This window comes from Ceratotherium simum, chromosome X, assembly GCF_057802395.1.
Source record: "Ceratotherium simum simum isolate JZ-2026a chromosome X, ASM5780239v1, whole genome shotgun sequence".
Taxonomy (NCBI): domain Eukaryota; kingdom Metazoa; phylum Chordata; class Mammalia; order Perissodactyla; family Rhinocerotidae; genus Ceratotherium; species Ceratotherium simum.
Window position 1 is genome coordinate 98,615,966 of NC_141940.1, and position 23,382 is coordinate 98,639,347.

Sequence of the window (23,382 nt, forward strand, 5' to 3'; positions counted from 1 at the left end):
CTAAGAAAATAATAAAGTCTGCCAGTTTTACTACTTTGCTTTGCAGAACTACGGCAGCTCCAAGCAAACAAACAGAAGTTAACATCTTTAGGTGATGGGAGTTAAGAAAAGTCACCTCCTGCCCCAACTTTCTAAGGAATAATTTTGGGATAGTGTAACTCATCTCACTGTGGCAGTCCATTAATGAGTCATCATTGTGATAAATGCATGTTCTAGGAAAAGGACATTTTGCTCTACCGATCTCCCAAACATCTTTATGCTCTTTCTTAATGAGAAAACATTGCTCTTGGCATGCTTAAGCCAAAGCACCCCTGACTACTATATTCTGATTAACTATAAACCATTTCAGGTATTTACAATTTAAAAGATCAAGTCTACTTAGGGACCTCCTTCCAGTTTACAACAAGAACAAGAAATCCCTGGATCAATACACCAGTATTTGGTGAAACATGTCCACATGGCTTTACAGCTTTATGGTTATTTATACTCAGCAGTATATAAGACACAAGGAATAAACCCAGGCAGATAGATTCTGCCTGTGTAAGCACTGTGATATTGGAGAGCATGCCCCTTATTCTTGTTGAGTATCTGCAAGATAATTTTAAATGGAACAATCTAATTTTGTTTGTTGGGCCAGGAGACTTTTTGTTTTTTTTAACAAAGAACTCTATCTTTCCTCTTTTTATATATATACTGTCCTTCTTAAATGCTAACCTGAAGTGTAAGCCAAGATGAATCATCCACGGAGTCTCCAACAGGCTGAGGAAAAATAGCAACACTAAGCTAGTTTCTTATCACCTCCAAATAATTTTGATGTCTGGGAGTCAAGAGTTCAACAATCAAAAACAAAAATGAGATTTTTATATAAAGTTTTTGTGGGACACAGTATGGGGCTACCCCAAGGGAAGTCAAAGGAGACTATTCCAAGGACAAAAGCAACCACGGTTTACATTTTTTTATCATAAAGGAAATATATCTGCATGCTTGAAAATTTGGAAAATACTGAATATGGAGATGATCTTTTGATAGTGGATGATAAATGATTTATTTTATGCTTCCTTATTTGTTTTCTGTGCAGTTTTACATAAAGTGACACTAGTTTGCAGGAATGCTATAGGGAAAAAAGAAACAGGTATGGAGAGTCACCATGAAAAAAAAACCAAATAGCCAAAACAAAGTCCTTTCTAGGAGAATTTGCTTTTCCATAGTCTAAAATAAATTACAGGGGAGAATGCAAATCTGTTTACAGAACCTAAAGAGAAAAGGAAGTCTGCCAGTTTTACTACCTGGCTTTGCAGAATTACTGCAGCTCCAACCAAACAAAAGGGAGTTAACATTTGGAGAAACCAGTGAAATATGAGGGTAAATCTTTTTTCTCATCGCTGGTTTTGATAATACACTAATCATGGAAATAAGCCTTGATGTATGCCCCAACAGGATAAAGAAAATCCTGATATCAAATGACTCTGCTCTTGGCTCTCCTTTCTATTTCTCTTTATTCTTTTTGACAAGGTGATAGCTCTGTGCCTAGGAAATTCTCACTTGGCCCCACTGATAACGAGTTAGAGGAGGTGGAACTAGAAAGAAGTGGAATTTACGGAAATTCTCCAAGGCAATTCAAATGATGAAATTATTAATAATTTTTAAAAAGCTGCAAGGAATGTTTATGACACTTAGAAGTTTCTTTTTCAGAAGGTTAAACAGAAAAAGATCAAGAAATCAATGAAAAGAATTTGTTTTCCCTGTACATCTCCATTTGAACTGCAGCCCTGAGTCCCAAAACATAAAGTCACATCCCTGCAGGTGACAGAGATAATTTCAATGGCTGTAATTCCAGAAATGTAAGTGCTTCCCAGTTCAACTAACAAATACCCTCCTGGCTTTTCATATCATGTGTTACGAGTTCTCCAAGAGGTAATACTTTACAGGTACTTAGAAGCATTGTTTGGATGGAAATAGATCGACCTTATTCTCAGGCTATCCCATTGCCCAATCTGTATGTGTCTTACCTGTCTGAACCAGGGGCTGACTTTAAACTCCGAAAATGTTGGCTCTCTAAGTCCAAGCTGTAGCTCCGCCCACTTTCACATTTTGGAGTTACGATTTCTCCTCTGGTTGCTGATCTGAACTTGCTAAGAAGAAATCTGAAATCATATATATCAATATAAATATGTTTAAAAGAAAGAAAACCTTTTAAAATATCATTTCAAGAATACCATGTCTAGTATTTTCAACAGTAAACAATTCTTCAATAAAGAAGCCTTGGGGCTGAGAGGTTCTGGGGAGTTCCCAGTGCCTCTGCACTATGATGTCAAGGGTGGTGGTGGAGGAGGTTATGATATTTTCCCAAGGCCGTGCCACTTGCTGGTAAGCCAGGCCTCTGTCCCCTCTAAGAAAAAGACCATTGACTTTAGGAACTCACCACTGTCACCTTAGAATAGAGAAGTATTGCCTGGGCTGAGCCTGTTTGCAAGGGTGCTGAGAATAGGGAGCTTGAACTCACCTTGCTCAGAGAGAGGAGCTAGGATGATCCTCTGGGACAAACTGAGGTAGCAACTTATTAGACTGCAGCTCCATGAGAGCAGCAACTCTGCCCCTCTTGTTCCCTACCAAGTCCTCTGAGCCTAGAGTGATGCCTAGCACATACTAGAATCCAACCAATTCTTGTGGAATGAGTAGCTGAACCCATGTGGTAGAAACCATCTTTATATCTTCCATGACATCTCTCCATATAGGAATGAAGTTTGAACATGGAGTATCTCATGGGATGAAATCTGATTGCATTCCCATTTCACTAAATTATTTGGAACTTGAGCAAAAATAGCTTTTCAGGAACCGAGATTCAAGTTATAATCCAGGCTACTAAATGCCCAAAAAATGGAGGTTTCCAAACGCACTTTAATAAAAAAACCAAAGCTATATTCTTTTTGTGATGGCATTGGGAGAGACCAGTTCATTTACTTTACATTTTCGAGTTTTCTGGGGTGGGTGGGGAAGATGTATTCCAAAAGTACTGGGACAATCTTAATAGAATCTGCCAAATTGTCTCTGCTTCAAAGACCCCTGAGAAAGTGTCTTATTGGTGTCAGAAGCTTCAATTTAACTGGAAAATTACATTTTTGGTGAGCATAGCACTTAATATAATGTCAATCTATGCTCCTCTGAGAACCACCTTGTATATGGCCCCACTTCCACAGTTCTACTCAATGTGTCTCCTCCACCTGGAATCCCTCCTCTACCCCTTTTGCTATCCTGGACTCCATCCATTTTTCAAGGTCCTCATCAAATCCCATTTACAATTTGATGTCTTTTCCGAAGGCCCCTGTGCCCTCCCAATATTGATTATCTAAGCCACTTATTTAATATTTACTCAATTGTGTATTGCCTTATGATATCTCTTGTAGTTAATTAACACCTTGTCATGTTTTAGAAAGCCTTTCAAGGAGCTCATATAGTCATCTTATATTTTACTAAAATTCCTCTATACATACTAACTTTTCAGGTGTGTACCTTTCCTCTCCAACTAGGTGTTATATTTCTTGAAGACTGAGAATCGTCAGATTCTGGTTTTGAGTTCCAGCAGGGCTCAGTCCAGTGCTTGACTGTTTTTAACAATTCAGAGTGTGTATAATTCATTGTGCTGATGAGTTAGTTATTGTTGCCCAGCTCCAAGCCCAGCATTCTGTAACCTATGCAGTGATGTCTGGGATGGAGTCTGCAAACTACAGCTCCTAGAAGCACCTGTGGGCTCTGAGTTACTTATTCAATCAAGCCATTGATGGTTTTGATAAGCCAGGCACTATGCCGGATGCTGTAGCACAAAAGAAAAAAGCCACAGGTCCAGCACTAAGGGAGCTTATAATTAACTGTGGTAGATGGGGGAGGCAGTGTCAGAGTGCAATGTGATAAGAGATATGCAGGCACAAGGCATTGTGGGAGCCCTGAGGAGTGACAAATGAACTCAATATGGTAGGAAGGATCACTACATAGGATGTATGGTCACTCTAAGCTATCTTCCCCATTCATTTCTGCTAATTAATGAAGACATGGTTAGTCATGAGTGTTGAGTTAGATGACATTTAGGTTTTATTCCTACTCACAGTTTATGATTCTAAAAAAACCCAGACTTGCTGTAGAGCCAGATAAAGGCTCAGACATTGGCAGTCTCTCACATTGGCTTCTGCTCAGAGAATGAAGCAATGCTACCTGGAAAGGACCATAAAGTGCCTTGGTGAATATTAGAACTCTCACTACCTCAGCCACAAAACAGCCCAACAGCTGTCTGAGAAACGAAAACTGCAAAATGCAGGGCTGAGAAGCAGCAGTTTGCCTTTTGGCCCTTATAGCCTGCATTTTGGGGGCCACTTTTCTCCCTTGCTGGAATCCTCTTGCCCCCAGTTTCCCAGTGTGCCTCCTTGAATCTTTCTTCCCTATGTGTCTCCTATTCCTATTCTCCGTACTTGACACATATATTTGCATTCTGAATTAAGTTATTGAGGTGGCCAAATGTGATTTTTTTCCTTAAGGAAGCCTGCGTTTTATTTATTTATTTTTTATTATTATTTTTTTGTGTGAGGAGATCAGCCCTTTGCTAACATCTGCCAATCCTCCTCTTTTTGCTGAGGAAGACTGGCCCTGGGCTAACATCGTGCCCATCTTCCTCCACTTTATATGGGACGCCGCCACAGCATCGCTTGACAAGCAGTGCGTCGGTGTGCGCCCGGGATCCGAACCCAGCCAGCCCCGGGCCACCGCAGCGGAGTGCGTGCACTTAACTGCTTGCGCCACCAGGCCGGCCCCAAGCCTGTGTTTTAAACAGAGGATATAATGTTTTAAGCCCAATTAAGAAATCTTGGACTTGGATTTTTCACATATCAGCACTCAGGTTGAGGGCGGTGTTACATTCTACACCAAGTGCAGTCATCACCTCTTCATAGACAAGACTGGCCCTGGCGTGAAACCTACCTAGAAGTAATGGGAACTTTGGTGAAAGGCCAGATACGTCAAACGAAAGAAAAACTCTTACATGTTCAGGTCAGAGGGGTCTTTATTTATCTAAGACTGAAAGTAATTAAAACTGCATTTCTTGAGCAGAGCGATAGGGGAACGTTACGTTGGTTGCGTTCCTGACCTGCTCTGGGTCATTAAAGTGACATCAGACTTGAAAAACTAAGGAGTCTTTATTTTAGCAATACCTGGAATAAAGATTTTAAAATTCCCTTGGAAAGACTGTCTTACCCTTTTCTCCTGGGCCCATCATGGCTGACCTTCTGCCCAACAGAAGGTGAAGTGTCTAACTTTTCTGCATCTTGATGGGTTTGCTCTTGGCTTTGTATTTCTTCAGCTCCTCATTAAAAAAAAAAAAGAAGACAAATTTACATACAAAATGGCCAGAAATGAGAGAGATTTTCTATTCTGCATCCACTTCCCTACATTAGCACAAGACAGAGAAGTCTATAATCATTGGCAATGACGTTCCCATCCCAAGTTTCTCAGTCGCCTAGTTATTTCTAATCTGTTGAGTGGTCCAGAGTTAAATGAGGACTAAGATCAGGACTCATCTGTGGGAGGTTTGCTGAGATAAGCTTTCTAGGGACAATTACAATGGAAGAATGATGCATCAGCCCTCTACAGATATTTTTAGGGCAAAGGAGCCTGGGTTCCTGAGAATTCCAAATCCCTAGAGACTGAAATCTAGCATGGGATTCTAGAAACAATGCCCTGGTTTCTGAGAACATAGGCCAAACTTCCTGGGAGGGTGGGCACCTGTGCACACACCTCGTGACTTGAGAGAGAGTCTACACTCCGGATGCTGAGGTTTGAGTGGAGGAAGCAGCCATAGCTAACTGCTTAATTCTAACTCTACACCACTCTGTCCCTCTGTGGTATCAGACCCAATGTTACCCATCTGGGAAAGCCCTTCCTTGCTAGTGTCACACCCAGAAGTGGCACTGGAATCAGTTCCAAGCCTCCCAGACTTAAAAATAAGGGCATTTGTCTCTAGTATATAAGAGACAAAATTGCCTAGGAACAGGCAGAAAGATGCCTGCTCCACCTTTATTACACCATACATGAGAAATATGCTCCTAAATATGTTTCATTTGATAATTAACCAATTAAATTGTAGTATGAATGCACAGAATGCATTTTTAAAGTGGGGAGTTAATGGCATTTGGTGCCAGTATAATTCTTCATTGAGTGAAACTGTCTTGTGCATTTCAGGCCATTTAAGCATCTCTGGCTCCTGCCCACTAAATGCTGATAATTCCTCCCAGTCATTGTGACAAACAGAAATGCCCCCTTGCATTTCTAAATGCTCCCTGGCTTAGGGGAGTGGGGCACGGTACATAATATCACCCCTTGGTTGAGAACACTGAATTGGAAAAAGTAACACTTAAAAGAAATCTGAGGGGCCGGCCCAGTGGCGCAAGCAGTTAAGTGTGCACGCTCCGCTTCGGCGGCCCAGGGTTCGCAGGTTCGGATCCTGGGCGTGCACCAATGCACCGCTTGTCAAGCCATGCTGTGGTGGCATCCCATGTAAAGTAGAGGAAGATGGGCACAGATGTTAGCCAAGGGCCAATCTTCCTCAGCAAAAAAAAAGAGGAGGATTGGCAATGGATGTTAGCTCAGGGCTGATCTTCCTCACACACACACATACACACACACACACAAAAGAAATCTGAAATATATCCTGTTGAAAAACCAAGGATTGCTTCCACAATGCGAATCATTTAATTCCTCTGTTTTATGCTACTTAAATGTTTAGTAAAATATTGGAAATGCATTCAGGAAAAGAACTGTCTGTGATGAAGTTAAATGGCTCCTTTGAAAATCTCAGTGTGTCAGATATATGGAAAATCACTGTGGATTTTATATTCTACTGACGTCCTCTTCCCTTGTATGAATTGCAGATTTAGATTTTATGCTACCAAGTTTTGAAATGACCTAAGGGATTCAAGAAATTCAACTGTGCTCGTTTGCTACATAATATAGGGAAGTTATTTAGTCCACCAAAATGAAGATTAAAACAGTTTTGAAAACAAATAATTGCTTTAATTACCTGGACTTCTTCTTAGGATGGACTGTCGGACAACATCCGTGCCCAGAACATTAACTTGCTTGAAACGCTTTGCCTTTTCTTCAAAAAACCATTCACCAGTTACAATCCTTAGCTGCCTACTCAAGGGAAAAGGAGAGAGCACTGAAATTTAATTATTTAGCCAAATAATTCTCAAAAATCTCTAATTAAGTAAAAAATAGCCAGTTATTTATAGAGTCCATCTGAAACTCTGGAGTATTTTATGGTGATTATAATGGTCCTTATTTGTTGAATACATATCATGTACCAGGTACTTGCTAATTGATCTTCATATTTAATATATTTTTATCTACATAACAACCCTGTATAAACATTATTATCCCCAATTTATAGATGAGGAAATTGAGACTTAGAGCAATAAAATGACATGCCTCACATCACATAGCTGGTAAGTAGTAGGGCCGGGATCCCAATCCAAGCATTCTGGCCTAGGGTTCAAGTTCTTAACCACTGCATCAATGGGTAAATGATCTTCAATGAAAACAATGGGGAACAAGTGAAGGTTTTGAATGACAAAGGGGCCATGATCAGATTGTTTTAGAAAGATATCTCGATGTAATATAATGACTTGGTTAGAGTGAAGAGGGAATAGGACAAAGAGATGGGTTGAGCATGGCAATAGTCCAGGAGAGAGATGACAAGACCCACGCTAGGACAATAGCAAGACTAACAGAGAAGAGGAGATAAAAATGTAGGTGGTAGAAGGGCCTGCCTGGATTTCACAATCAATTGAATGCTGAAGGTAGAAAAGAAGGATCTTTGAACAATCATACCCATCTTTTAAGCCCCACCTGCAGTGGTAACACAAACCATTTACCCCAGTTGCATACGCCTATTTGCCGTTCTCAGAACATGGCCCATTTTCCCAACACCTCTATGGAGGATTGTAGTGGAAAATGAGGTTAAACGTAGGATTGGGTCATATAATGGAAATCTTTGAATGTCATGATAAGGAGTTGAAATACCATTCTGGAGGCAATGAGGAATTCTAGCAGTTTTGCTCAAGTTCAGGTTGGATCATATAATCTCTGGAGCATGATATGGAGAAAGGAGCAACCAGAAGCAGGCAGGCCACTTAAGAAATTATTGCAATAGATAGGATAGAAAATGATGAAGATGGATATCAGGGTACCGTGGTGGAAAGCGGTGAAAAGAAAGAGACACACTTGGGCCATTGAGGATGAGAATCAGCAAGATTGGTGACAAGTCTGACATGGTGGCTAAAGAAAAGCACCTGAGAGTCAAATAGAGATTTCTAGCTCCAGAGTATTATATCCACATGATTCAGTAACTGATTGGACTTAGAAAATAGCAGTTGGATATATAAACATAAAAAATTACTCCACACATGAATATATATAAAAATTACTCCAGAAAAATATGTCAGTTTGTTCCGCACAGCAATTACCCTGAAGTCCTACCTCTGAATGTAGGAGACAAAGGTAAGTTACATATGAAACACAGTTTCATTACTGGGAAAAAGTGAAAATGTTATCCTTGGAGCAAATTATTCATTGAAAGGAAAGACCATAGCATGTACATCTCAGATTTACTCCCAAGTGGCTAGATCACCTATTGAGAAGCAAGGACTATTGGATTAGCTCCAAAACTGTATAAGACATACTTATGGAATACATCAAATCTAAGAAGATCTAATCTACCAAAACTAAATGATTAAATGGGTTAAATTATTTCTGGATACATCTCAAGTGATCTATAGACTTATACATTATTACCTATGTGGAAATCCAGGTAGTAATTGTGCTATTTTAAATTCTAAAGATGTCCCCTCAAGATTTCTGTACCTTAACATTCAATCAAAGGCTAATCTAAGTTTTGCTGTGATTGAACTTTGCAGATGAAATTAAAGTCACTAATCAGCTGACCTTAAAATAGGGAGATTGTCCTGGATTATCTGAGTGGGCCCAAAGTAATCACTGAGCCCTTAAAAACAGAGGAAGAAGTCAGACACTGTGATGCTGCAGAATGGGAAGTCAGGGAGATTCAAATGTGAGAAAGATTTGATGCACTGAGAAGGCTCTGAGATGTAGAGGTCCACACGCAAGGACCAGACAGAGGCCTCTAGGAGCTAAAGCTTGCTCTTAGCTAATAGCCAACAAGGAAATGGGAGCCTTATTCCTACAGCGACAAGGAATCAGATTCTGCCCACCAAAATTAGCTTAGAAGTGGAATCTTCTCAAAGCCTTCTGATAGGAGCTCAGCCAGCTGACACCTTGATTTCAGCCTTGTGAACCTTGAGTAGAGAAACAAGTCAAGCCAACTCAGACTTCTGAGCCACAGAACTGTGAGATAATATATTTGCATTGTTTTAAGCTGCTAAATTGTGACAATTTGTTATGGCGGCAATAGAAAACTAATACAATAATTAAACATAGAAATATATTTGTTTTAATATTCAACTCAGGAAATGACTTGCACAGGTCGTGAGAAGATAAATATGGAAAATCCAGAAAAGCAATAGAGCAGAGGTAGGCAAACTATGGCCTGTAAGCCAAATTTGCCCTACTACCTGTTTTGTACAGTCTTCGAGCCAGGGATGGTTTTTACATTTTTAAATGGTTGGAAAAAGTCAAAAGAAGAATATTTCATGACATGTGAAAATTATTCAATGTCCATAAAGTATTATTGGAAGACAGCCATGCTCATTTGTTTATATATTATCTCTGGCTCATATATTTGTTTACGTATTTCTGCTACAACTGCAAATTCGAGTAGTTGTAGCAGAGACCATATGGCCCTCAAAGTCTAAAATATTTACTCTCTGGCATTTTATTTTTTTAAAAATTTGCCAACCTCTGCAATAAGACAAAGAGTTTACACAAAAAGAAACAATAACAGGGGAATAATATAGATCAGTGATTGAAAACTACCCAATAGTGGCACGCCCAAGTCTCAGCTTTTTTTTCTTTTTTTCTGTGTTCTTGGGATATGGGGTGAGGTGCATAGCACAGTGACAGCAGTTTCACACGTGCCAGGGGAAAGTGAGACACATCCATTCTACATGCCCCAGGAAATGGGTCTCCATATCATCTTTACCACATATGCCCAGAGCTGCTAACACCAAACACAAATAAGATCTTCCCAGAATTATTAGTCATTACCTCTTGCTATCCTTCTAAGAACAATAACTATAATCCTCTTATTTGGTCAACTGAGATACGCACTTGAGTCATTTATCATTTCAGAGCTCTGCAACATCAGAACAATGTCTTGGGATTATGCCTTTGCCACCTTCTCTACTTGGAGGTAGATGAAAAGCTTAGTAGAAGAATGGGGAACTAATGCCCAGTGAGTGCATACCATGCACCAAGTAACGTGCTAAGCATTTTATATATGCTATCTCTAATCCTCACTATAAGCCATAAAGTAGCTATTATTATTCTCAATTTACAGATGAGGAAACCAAAGTTTCCATGAGTTAAATAACTTGCCCAAAGTTATAAAGATATTATGACAGAAACAGGATTTATACTGAAATCCCATACCCTTTACATTTGGCAAAACTGTCAGAAGAGAATTCACAGTTGTCAGCTACAACAAGGATTTAAGTAAAGGTGAAAACCTATAGAAGCCAAAAAATACCATGTGGCATTTCATATGATGGACTGTGTGTGTGTGTGTGTATGTGTGTGTGTGTGTTGGGGGTAGAGTGATAGGGATAAAGGAAAGGTGAAAGAGGAAAAAAAATAAACATGACACCCACTATGAAATTTGTATCCCTCTCTGCCACATCAATCTAATATTTGAAAAATACAAGGCTTGGAAAAGATTTTGTATTTCTTTTAGGCCATACTCTGAGAAGGACTCTCACTGAAATTCAGTGAGTTACACTCATTATTTGTGATGAATGATTACTGAGTATTCAGAATCTGCTAGGCTCTAATTTTCTTTAACATTAAACTTCTGGGACTTCAAACTTTCATTTGGAAGCTTATTTACATGTAAATTCAAGTTCAGTTGTCCTTAAATTTATAGGGGAAAAATAAGTAAACTTACTCTAAAAAGGAATAGTGACCAAAAGATTCATTTTCCTCCTTTATCTTCTATTAACTATTGGAGACATCTGAGATAACATATGCTTATTAGATATGCTGAGATAAGATATGAGTTTTCTTATTATTATTCATAAGAAAACTAACTAGAATTATTTATAAATTTATTCATTACACATCAAATATTTATTGCATTCCTATTATGAGTTAGGCTCTGTGCTAGGGCTAAGAGTACAGATGTGAATATGACAACCAAGGACTCTAGCCTTATGGTGATGATGGTCTATATTTATTCCTTTCTTCCTTTTCCTGTTTGGAAAGAAATCCCTAAACACATTATGGTGAAACTGCAGAACTCTACAGACAAAGAGAACATCTTAAAAGTATCTAGAGAGGAAAAATACTCAGATTACATACAAAGGTATGACAATTAGAATGACAGTTGACTTTTAATAGTAATAATGAGATCCAGAAGCTAGTGAAATGATATCTTCAAAGTTCTGAGAGAAAATAACCATCAACCTGGAATTGTATATCCGAGAAATCACTGTTCAAGAATGAGGAAGAAATAAAGAAATTTTCAACAAAATAAAAACTAATTTATCATATATAGAGTCTCACTAAAAGAACTTCTAAAGACTGTACTTCAAGAGGAGGTAAAATAGGTCTGAGATATTAAAAAGGAAGGGTGAAAAATGAAATTAGTAAAACACGTGGATAAATCTAAATAAACATAGATGTATAAACAAAAATTATAATATCTAAATTGTTGAATTAAAAAAATAAGATATGTCTAAAAATCAGGACAAAAAATATATACAAGCCAGGGAAAAGATATTTGGAGTTTAAGAATATCAAGTTTCTTTTATTGATGGAAGAAAGGTAAAACTATTGATTTGTAAAATTAAATATGAATGTTGTGATTTCTAGGGCAGCCACTGAAAATAAAAACTCTTATATAATATCTATACTAGTAGAAAGGATAAATGGAGTGAGAAAAATATACTTCAAGTAATCTATAGATAATATAAATTAAAGCAAGTATTACACTAACCACAATAATAGAAACATGTAAATTTTGCAGTAATTACAATGAATATAAGTAGACTAAACTCTATAGTTTAAGAAAATATATTGTCAGATTAAACTTTAAAAATTATAACATACGTGCATAGCATGTATATGTATAAACAGCACCTATATTATGTATATAGCATATATAGAGCAAATATTTAAATACATATAACATAATTTAAAATAGCATATATGCTATACAGAAGAGTCTTACCTTAAGCATATGGACACAGAGAGGTTGAAAGTCAAATGGTAGAAAAATATATACCACGTTAGTATTAACCAAAAGAAATTTGATGTGGTCATATTAATACTAGACAAAATAGACTTTAAGGAAAAAGCATTTCTAGAGACGAAGGGGGTCATAAAAAAAACCTTCAAATCAGTAAAGAAAAGACTAACAGCCTAATAGAAAATTGGGCAATACACATAAATAGTCACATCACAGAAAAGGAACCAAAAAAGGCCAATAAACCTATGAAAAGATGCTTAACCTCATTAGTAATCAGAAAAATTCAAATTAAAATCAAAGTAAGATATCCATTTATATTTACCAGTTTGGCAAAAATTAAAAATTTTCATGATACCAAGTGTTGGTAAGACTGTGAAGTAAAGGAAACTTTTATACAATGGTGGTGGAGTTTAAATTGGTACAACCACTACGAACAACAATTTAACACTATCTTGTAAAGCTGAAAATGCTCATACCATTTGCCCTGCAATTTCATTCCTAGGTGTGCTCCCTACAGGAGTCTTCTCAAACATTTTTGGCAGAGGTCACAGTAAGGAATATGTTTTATATCACAATCCAGAAATAAATACAGATATATTTACATACACACATACATATTTATTATATTTATACACACACATATATACACACACACACATAAGTATATGTATACTGACATTTTCTATTCTATTCCATTTTTTTTTAATGCTGCTCTCAACTCACCAGTGGGTCATCACCCACAGTTTTAAAAACTCCACCCTAGGGAAACTCTTGTACATGTTTGTCAGGCCATACATACAAGAATGGTATAGCTGCATTTTTTGTAACATTATAAACTGAAACGATATAAATCCCCATTAATAAGAAAACAGATACATCATAGGATGATACCATAGTGAAGATGAAGGTAATGGTATTCACATAAACATGGAGATTTCACAAAGAGATGTGGAGGTAAAAAAGTCACAAAGAATACATACAGTATGATTTTTATTTCTAAAGCACTCAAAAATGAAAAATTAGAAAGTATATTACTTAGGGACACATCCAAGTGCAGTAAAACCATAAAGTAAAGCAAGGGAATGAAAAATGCAAGATAAGAACGTTCTCATTCTTAAACTGGGTGATGAATACACAGATACTCTTTTCACTATTGTTCAAACTGTACATATACCTTATAGAGTATCTTGATATATATGATATTTTCACATTAAAAAAAAATCCCTGAAGTCTACATAGGTATTAAGATACCATATTACAGTGAACAAAGCATTCTAAAGGGGGGGGAGGGCTTTTGCATATAATTATAGTCATGCGCCACATAACGATGTTTCGGTCAACAACAGACCACATATACAACAATGGACCTATAAGATTAGTACCATATAGCCGAGGTGCGTAGTAGACTATACCATCTAGGTTCATGTAAGTACACTCTATGATGTTCCCACAATGACAAAATCGCCAAATGACACATTTCTCAGAGCGTACCCCCGTCGTTAATCGACACATGACTGTAATAGGTGATTGAAAATAGCATGTCAAGGCACTCGAAACAGCTTCTTCCCACTCCAAAAATCTCTGGGTCAAATGTGGGATTATCCTGATGTGAATCTCTCCCTTGTAGCTAGATTATGGAAATTTGCTAAACTAGGGGTGATTTTGAAATGACTATGTGGCAACTGTCAATACTCATCAGACCAAAGATCACCAGGAACCCACCTATGATTGAATAAGTTGAAATTTTTGTTCCCTGCAATGAAGGAAAACACATGCCATGAAGAACCATGGGGTGCCTCAGTAAGAAGGCATTTGAAAGGATATAATACAGGATTTGGGCTAATGTTAGGTAATTTTAGGGAGACTTCAAGGGAGCAGGGATTTGCTCTAGAATAGGTGATGTCAGGAAGTGGAGACAATGCTATGACTGGTATCTTAGTAAGTTATATCTAGAAGGAGGGCAGACTAGAACAAGGCTAAAGCTGTAATCGTAAGGAAGCAGCAGGTCATTTGCATCAGCCAAAAAAGGGGGATGTTTGGTACTTTGTGGTTTGAACAGTCACCTTGTTTTTGTCTATGCTTAGACAAGATTATGAAGTGTTCTTATTTTGTCTCACTTCACCATGGTTGCAGAGGGATCTTATGGGATACTGGTGCTCTGAGACTATGTCCAACAGGAGAACATGATGGCCTACTTGTTAGTGCCAGGTCAGCCCCTAACAACATCAAGGCCTACATGTAAGTGTCAGACCAGTTTCCAGATGTCAGGGGCCATATTTCTTTTTCTCATAACAAAGGATTATACATTCCCTCCTGCACTCTTTCTGTGTACATTCCAACCATTGGTACTATCTTCTTTCAAGTTTACTGACAGAGACTCATATTTCAACCATTTCAGGTATATTTCATCTATTTCAGTAATCATTACCAATTCACCAAAAACAAAAACATCAGGTTCTTCCTTCTTTAAAAAGACAAAGACTCTCACAAGGACATATAGCAGAATGAAATGTCATAACATGGCATGAATATAAGATCACCTCATCAATACCCTATTAGAAGTATTTCATTTTTTGGTTCCCTGTCATGTTGCTTTTATCTTTTGGGTCTTTCTGAGTTCAACTGGGGTGCTAATTAGGAAAAATGATTATTATGACTGTCTTTGTGTTGGATGGCAACTGCCTCCACTAACATAATCATGTGGAATTTTGTAGGTCTCATTAAGATAGCAAAATGAACTAACTGGCTGTGTCAGGGTCCCTGTCATTCTGTTTCTTTAGAATTATTTTTAAAACTAGACCTACAGCAACCAACTTGTTAGAATTAGAAGGGGCTGGGGAAAATGTCAAGGGCTGCTCAGCCCATTGTAACAGGTAGCCTCCCTCCATCAGTCCTTGCTGTAATCGTTTCAGTGCTACAGCAATAAAATTTCTTTACTTTTACCCAATCCAAGGTAAATGACAATAAAGGTTGTGCTTTCAACTGATTAGAGAATGAGTCACTTTCTGACTCATCTCATCTCTTAGAGGTCAGGGTGGGAATTTCAATTTTATGGTCTATTAAACATGGAGACAGCCCAGTGGCGCTGTAGCATTCTCTCACAACAAACAAAGGGCGTTCACTGGCAATACAATATCTTTCATGCTTCATTTTCAAAAACCACTCCATGAATAGCAAGCAAGATACTTCCATTACTGACAGATAGTTTAAGTCTCTGAGATCACATAGACTAGTAGCTGGAATATCAGAAAAGTAATGGTCTTTGTTTTCAGCTTTAAAAATGAGGAGGGATTTTGGTATGTCAAATTAAATACTCATCATGTAAACTTCCAGCTGTGACAGAAGGATATAAGTATAAGTTGTTGTCACAGAGGTATAAGAATCACACATTGAAAGCTCTGTTTCTTCCTCAGGACATTTTAATGCAGGAAGACAGAATTTACTCTACTGATGAGACAATAATGTAATAAACTCATCTTCCTCCTTAGACTGTGAAACCATTGAGGGTAGTCCATGTTTTATTCACCTTTGTATCCTTATCCCCTAGTATACTGACAGGTTATCAATAAATGTTGTAGGAGGGATGGATGGATCAATTGGATAGGTGCATGGTTGGGTTTAATAAGTTATTGTTCACCAATAAAAGAAGTACAAGTGATTCAGAAGTTCTGTATTGATGCATTAACATCTCCTGAGGAAGACATAGAACTTGCAATTTGTTATTATTTATTCTTACACCCTTCTGACAACAACTTGCCTGATAGTTATATTTTTCTGTGACAGCTGGAAATTTACTCTGTTCAGAGGGCAAATGTATTTGGCATGGCTCATTTTTTTTTTTAACTTCATACTCCTTACAGAAGAAAACCACATTTGTTCCATATGTTGCTTAAGCCTGAAATGCTTTAAGTGGAACCTTGCCATCTGTTTATTTATCCATCCGTCCATCCATCCATCCACCCACCCATTCATTTGCTTAGTCATCCACCCATCTAATCATTTAACAAATATTCATTGAGTACTTACTATAGGCATTCTTTTAGGTGCTAGAAGTACATCAGTGAAAATTACAGATAAAACCCCTTGCCCTCATGGTTATGAAGCTTATATTCTAGTGGAGGAAGAAAGATAATAAACAAGATAAATAAGTAAAATATAAAGTATATAAGTATTAAGGGAAAGAAACACAGGAAGGGGACGTATTAGTTTGGATAGGCTAGTTTCTATAGCAACCAACCTCCAAATTCCATTGACTTAACACGTTACAAGTTTATCTCTCATTAATACAACTAATGTTGATATGATAAGATTTAGGGGAAACTGTGTGTGAATTAGACCTGCAGTTACCATCCATAGTGACTAGCAGATGAGTTGATGGCAAAACTTTCAATTAGCAATGTGTGAATACATAAGCCCCTTGGGTCTTATATTGAAAAGTATGCTTCAGTAATTATAAGTGGCATTTAGAAATTAAAGACAAAATTCCTCTCCTCATACAGAAGCTTGAGGCAACTCCTGATTGACTGAAGGGCTCATGAGTCACAGTCCCTAGTCACAGCAAATGAGGGTCCAGGGTACAGAAAAGAGGGTGAACAGTAATGGAATAAAAAATGGAAATTATTAAATACTAGGGATCAAATAAAATAATATTGTATGTGAATTAGAGAAATAGTTATTGAAGAATTCCTTATAAGTCTTCAGACTCTGCAATTAGAAGGCCAGTCATTTGTTAAAACTCTTTCTTTCTTCATTGCCTTGAAATGGAAACCTCACCTTGGCAGAGTCTGGTGATAAAAGAGCTGGGTGGAGAAACAAACAAAACACCTTTGATACACATCCAAACTCTACTAACACATATTCTAACCTCTTTGTGTTCTTATTTACACTATCTATAAAATGCAAAATTAATTGCCTCTCTTACCTAATAGGTGTATTTTGAGACCTTGAAAGACTATGCCCTAGGAATATATATGGTCCAAAAATAGATCAGCACTCACAGGGACTGAAGCTTCAATTTTGAAATTATCTCAATCCCTGATTTGATTAAGGTAATCTTGAATATCTAGTGGCCCTATCCTAGTTCCCTGCTAGAAGAAAAGTGTACATTCTCAATAGATACATATTATTATACAGAGTCTCACTAAGCTTTACAATTTTTCCAATACTTTGTCCATCAATCAAAAATTATCAGGTTTATGAGAAAACAAGATACGACCAAAACCAAGAGCAACAAAAAAACGACAAAATCAGTCTCATAGAGGACTCAAATAATGGAGCTATAATTCATAGACTTTAAAATAATTACAAATAATTTATTCCAGAAATTACAAGAAAAGAGAACGTCAGAAGAGAGGTAGAAAACGTAAAATGAACGTAAAACGTAAAAAATGAAAATTCTAAAATTGAAAAACACAACTGAATTTATGAATTAAATAGATAGGTTGAACAGCAAATTAGACATAATGACAAGATTATTGAATTGAAAGACAGGTCAGACAAAAATATACAAAATGAATTTAGAGATATAAAAAGATAGAAAATATGGAAAGGAATATACATAAGAGATATCTGAAAGATGTTGAATAGAACTAAAATACATATTTGGAGTACCTGGAGTAGAAGAGAGAGAGAATGGGGAAAAAGCGATATGTGAAGAGAGATTATCTGAGAAATTATTTTTATTGCTATTCTGGTTACAAAGTTAAATAAGTTTCAAGTGTTATGGCCCCATACTATTTTTCCCATAATCAAATATGACAAAAGACATTAAAGGTGCAGATTTAAGACACTCTAGAAACCCCAATATGGATAAATACAAAGAAAATTAGACGTAGGCATGTTATAGTAACTGTTGAAAATCCAACAGAAAAGTCAAAACTATTAAAAGTAGTCCAAGAAAAATATCATTACCTTCAAAGGAGCAACAATATATTTACATCTGATTTTTTAACAGAAACAATGGAAACCAGAAGCCAATGGAATATCTTCAACTTACTGAAAGTTAATAACTTCTAACCTAGAATTCAGTAGCCAGCAAAAACGTGTTTGAAAATTAAGAGTGAAATAAAGCAATGCTAAGAAAAACAAAAATTGCGAGTATTTATCACTAGCAGAAATACACTAAAGGAAATACTAAAGGGTACTCTTTAGCCTGAAAGAAAATTATCCCAGATAAAAACAGAGATGTAGAAATAAAAAATATAGAGAAATGGAGGGCCGGCTCCGTGGCTTAGCGGTTAAGTGCGCGCGCTCTGATGCTGGCGGCCCGGGTTCGGATCCCGGGAGCGCCCCGAGGCACCACTTCTCCGTCCAACGTGAGGCCGAGTCCCACGTACAGCAACTAGAAGGATGTGAACCTATGACATACAACTATCTACTGGGGCTTTGGGGGGAAAAAACTGAATAAATAAAATCTTTAAAAAAAAAAAAAATATAGAGAAATGGAAAGGGTAACTATATAGTAAATCTAAGTGAATATTGACTATAAAATAATAATAATATCTTGTGAGATTAAGTATGTTAGACTGAATGTTTGTGTCCTGTTATAGTTCATATGTTGAAATGTAATCCCCAATGTGATGGTATTTGGAGGTGGAGCCTGTGGGAGGTGATTGTTGCCCTTATAAAGGGGACCACAGAGAGTTCACTTGCCCCTTCCACCATATGAGGACACACTGAGAAGACAGATGTCTATGAACCAGGAAGCAGGCTCTGACTAGACAAAAAATCTGACAGAACCTTGATCTTGGACCTTCACACACACACACACAAAAAAGCCAGTAGGGTTTTGTGGAAATGGTTAAGCTGATTCTAAAATTTATATGAAAATACCAAGGGCCAACAACAGCCAGGGCATTTTGAACAAAAAGAACAAAGTGTCATTTCTACTGGATATAAAAATTTATTATAAAACTACAATAATTAAAATAATGTGGCATTGGCACAATGTTAGACACATAATAGAGTGATCAGAAATTATACTTGGTTTGTGAAGGCAACACTGTAGAGCAGTAAAAAAATGATGATCGTTTCAATGACTGTTGCTGGGTCAAGTGGTTTTCCATATTAAAATATAAAAATGAATCCCTTGGAATCCAAACAGGTAACGAAGAAGTGAAACTCTCACTATTTGCAGATGACATGATTGTATATATAGAAAACCCAAAAGAATCTGTTGGAAAACTATTAGAAACAATCAACAACTACAGCAAAGTTGCAGGGTACAAAATCAATCTACAAAAATCAGTTGCATTTCTATATGCTAATAATGAACTAACAGAAAGAGAGCTCAAAAAGATAATACCATTTACAATTGCATCAAAAAGAATAAAATACCTAGGAATAAATCTTACCAAGGAGGTGAAGGACCTATACAATGAGAACTACAAGACATTATTGAGGGAAATCCATGATGACATAAAGAAATGGAAAGATATCCCATGCACGTGGATTGGAAGAATAAACATAGTTAAAATGTCTATATTACCTAAAGCAATCTACAGATTCAATGCAATCCCAATCAGAATCCCAATGACATTCTTCACAGAAATAGAAAAACAATACTAAAATTTATATGGGGCAACAAAAGAACCCGAATAGCTAAAGAAATCCTAAAGAAAAAGAACAAAGCAGGAGGCATCACAATTCCTGACTTCAAAACATACTACAAAGCAATAGTAATCAAAACAGCATGGTACTGGTACAAAAACAGACACACAGATCAATGGAACAGAATTGAAAGCCCAGAAATAAAACCACACATATACGGACAGCTAATTTTCCGACAAAGGTGCTAAGAACATGCAATGGAGAAAGGAAAGTCTCTTCAATAAATGGTGTTGGGAAAACTGGACAGCCACATGCAAAAGAATGAAAGTGGACCATGTGCTATCGCCATTCACAAAAATTAACTCAAAATGGATCAAAGACCTGAAGGTGAGACCTGAAACTATAAAACTCATAGAAGAAAATATAGGCAACACACTATTTGACATTGGTTTTAAAGGAATCTTTTCGGATGACATGCCTTCCCAGACTAGGGAAACTAAAGAAAAAATAAACAAGTGGGACTTTATCAGATTAAAGAGCTTTTATAAGACAAATGAAACCAGAATCAAGATGAACAGACAACCAACCAGCTGGGAGAGAATATTTGCAAAACATACATCTGACAAGGGGTTGATCTCCATAATATATAAAGAACTCACACAGCTGAACAACAAAAAAAACAAACTGGACTGGATAAAACAACAAGACCCATATATATGCTGCATACAAGAGACACACTTCAGACCTAAAGACGCTCACAAACTGAAAGTGAAGGGATAGAAAAGATACTCCACGCAAATGGCAATGAAAAGAAAGCTGGGGTAGCAGTACTCATATCAGACAAAATAGACTTTAAAACAAAAACTGTAAAAAGAGACAAAGAAGGGCATTACATAATGATCAAGGGAACAATCCAACAAGAGGATATAACACTTGTAAATATCTACGCACCCAATGTAGGTGCACCTAAATATATAAAGCAATTATTAACAGACATAAAAACAGAAATAGACAGTAACACAATAATAATAGGGGACTTGAACACTCCACTTACACCAACGGATAGATCATCCAAACAAAAGATCAATAGGGAAACATTGGCCTTAAACGACACACTAGAACAGATGGACCTAGTAGATATATACAGAGCATTCCATCCAAAAACCGAAGAATACACGTTCTTTTCAAATGCACCTGGAACATTCTCCAGGATTGATCACATATTAGGCCACAAAACAAGTCTCCATAAATTTAAGAAGATTGAAATAATACCAAGCATCTTTTCTGACCACAACGGTATGAAACTAGAAATCAACTATAGGAAGAAAATCAGAAAAGCCACAAATACGTGGAGATTAAACAAAATGCTACTGAACAACGACTGGGTCAATGAGGAAATCAAAGAAGAAATCAAAAAATACCTGGAGACAAATGAAAATGAAAATACGACATGCCAGAATTTATGGGATACAGCAAAAGCAGTTCTAAGAGGGAAGTTTATAGCAATACAGGCCTATCTCAACAATCAAGAAAAATCTCAAATAAACAATCTAACAATGCACCTAAAGGAACTGGAAAAAGAAGAACAAACAAAGCCCAAAATCAGTAGAAGAAGGGAAATAATAAAAATTAGAGCAGAAATAAATGAAATAGAGACCAAAAAACAATAGAAAAATTAATAAAACCAAGAGCTGGTTCTTTGAAAAGATCAACAAAATTGACAAACCTTTAGCTAGACTCACCAAGAAAAAAAGAGAGAAGGCACAAATAAGTAAAATCAGAAATGAAAGAGGAGAGGTTACAACAGACACCTCAGAAATACAAAAGATTATAAGAGAATACTATGAAAAGCTATATGCCAACCAATTCAACAATCTGGAAGAAATGGATAAATTCTTAGAATCATACAACCTTCCAATATTCGATCAAGAAGAAGTAGAGAATTTGAATAGAACAATCGCCAGTAAGGAGATCGAAACATTAATCACAAACCTCCCGAAAAATAAAAGTCCAGGACCAGACGGCTTCCCTGGTGAATTCTACCAAACATTCAAAGAAGACTTAATACCTATCCTTCTCAAACTCTTCCAAAAAATTGAGGAGGGGGGGAAGCTCCCTAACTCATTCGACAAAGCCGACATTACCCTGATACCAAAACCAGACAAGGACAACACAAAAAAAAGAAAACTACAGGCCAATATCACTGATGAACATCGATGCAAAAATCCTCAACAAAATACTAGCAAATCACATACAACAATACATTAAAAAGATTATACACCATGATCAAGTGGGATTTATTCCAGGGATGCAGGGATGGTTTAACATTCGCAAATCAATCAACGTGATACACCACATTAATAAAATGAAGAATAAAAATCACATGATTATCTCAATAGATGCAGAGAAAGCATTTGACAAGATACAGCATCCATTTATGATAAAAACTCTGAATAAAATGGGTATAGAATGAAAGTGCCTCAACATAATAAAGACCATATATGAGAAACCCACAGCTAATATCATCCTCAATGGTGAAAAACAGAAAGCTATCCCTCTAAGAACAGGAACCAGACAAGGATGCCCACTGTCACCTCTCCTATTTAACATAGTACTGGAAATCCTAGCCAGAGCAATCAGGCAAGAGAAAGAAATAAAAGGGATCCAAATTGGAAAGGAAGAAGTGAAACTGTCACTATTTGCAGATGACATGATTTTATATATAGAAAACCCTAAAGAATCCACCAGAAAACTTTTAGAAGTAATAAACGAATACCGTAAAGTTGCAGGATACAAAATCAACATACAAAAATCAGTTGCATTTCTATACACTAACAACGAAGTAGCAGAAAGAGAAATTAAGAATACCATCCCATTTACAATTGCAACAAAAAGAATAAAATACCTATGAATAAACTTAACCAAAGAGGTGAAAGATCTGTACACAGAAAACTATAAAACATTGCTGAAAGAAACTGAGAAGACAAAAAGAAATGGAAAGATATTCCGTGCTCTTGGATTGGAATAATTAACATAGTTAAGATGCCCATACTTCCTAAAGCCATCTGTAGATTCAATGCAATCCCTATCAAAGTTCCAACAACATTTTTCACAGAAATAGAACAAAGAATCCTAAAATTTATTTGGAACAACAAAAGACCCCGAATAACTAAAGGAATCCTGAGAAAAAAGAACAAAGCTGGAGTTATCACACTCCCTGATTATAAAATATACTACAAAGCTATGGTAACCAAAACAGCATGGTACTGGCACAAAAACAGACACATAGATCAATGGAATAGAATCGAAAGCCCAGAAATAAACCCAAACATCTATGGACAGCTAATCTTTGACAAAGAGCCAAGAACATACAATGGAGGAAAGAAAGTCTCTTCAACAAATGGTGTTGGGAAAAC

The 23,382-nt window shown here is 36.8% G+C and overlaps 1 protein-coding gene across 7 annotated transcripts in view; it reads right to left on the bottom strand.

Moving 5' to 3' along the window:
• SYTL5 (synaptotagmin like 5) overlaps nt 1–23,382 on the bottom strand; it is a 238,668-nt gene that overhangs the window by 73,834 nt on the left and 141,452 nt on the right. For 6 of the 7 annotated variants that reach the window (XM_087426752.1, XM_087426755.1, XM_087426753.1 and 3 more), the window contains 3 exons: nt 7,061–7,176; nt 5,239–5,347; nt 2,010–2,144 (listed from right to left, as the gene is read on the bottom strand). In XM_087426752.1, the coding sequence (XP_087282878.1) occupies nt 2,010–2,144; nt 5,239–5,347; nt 7,061–7,176 (360 nt within the window). The remainder of the gene's footprint in view (nt 1–2,009; nt 2,145–5,238; nt 5,348–7,060; nt 7,177–23,382) is intronic. The other variant, XM_087426754.1, reaches the window with a different exon arrangement.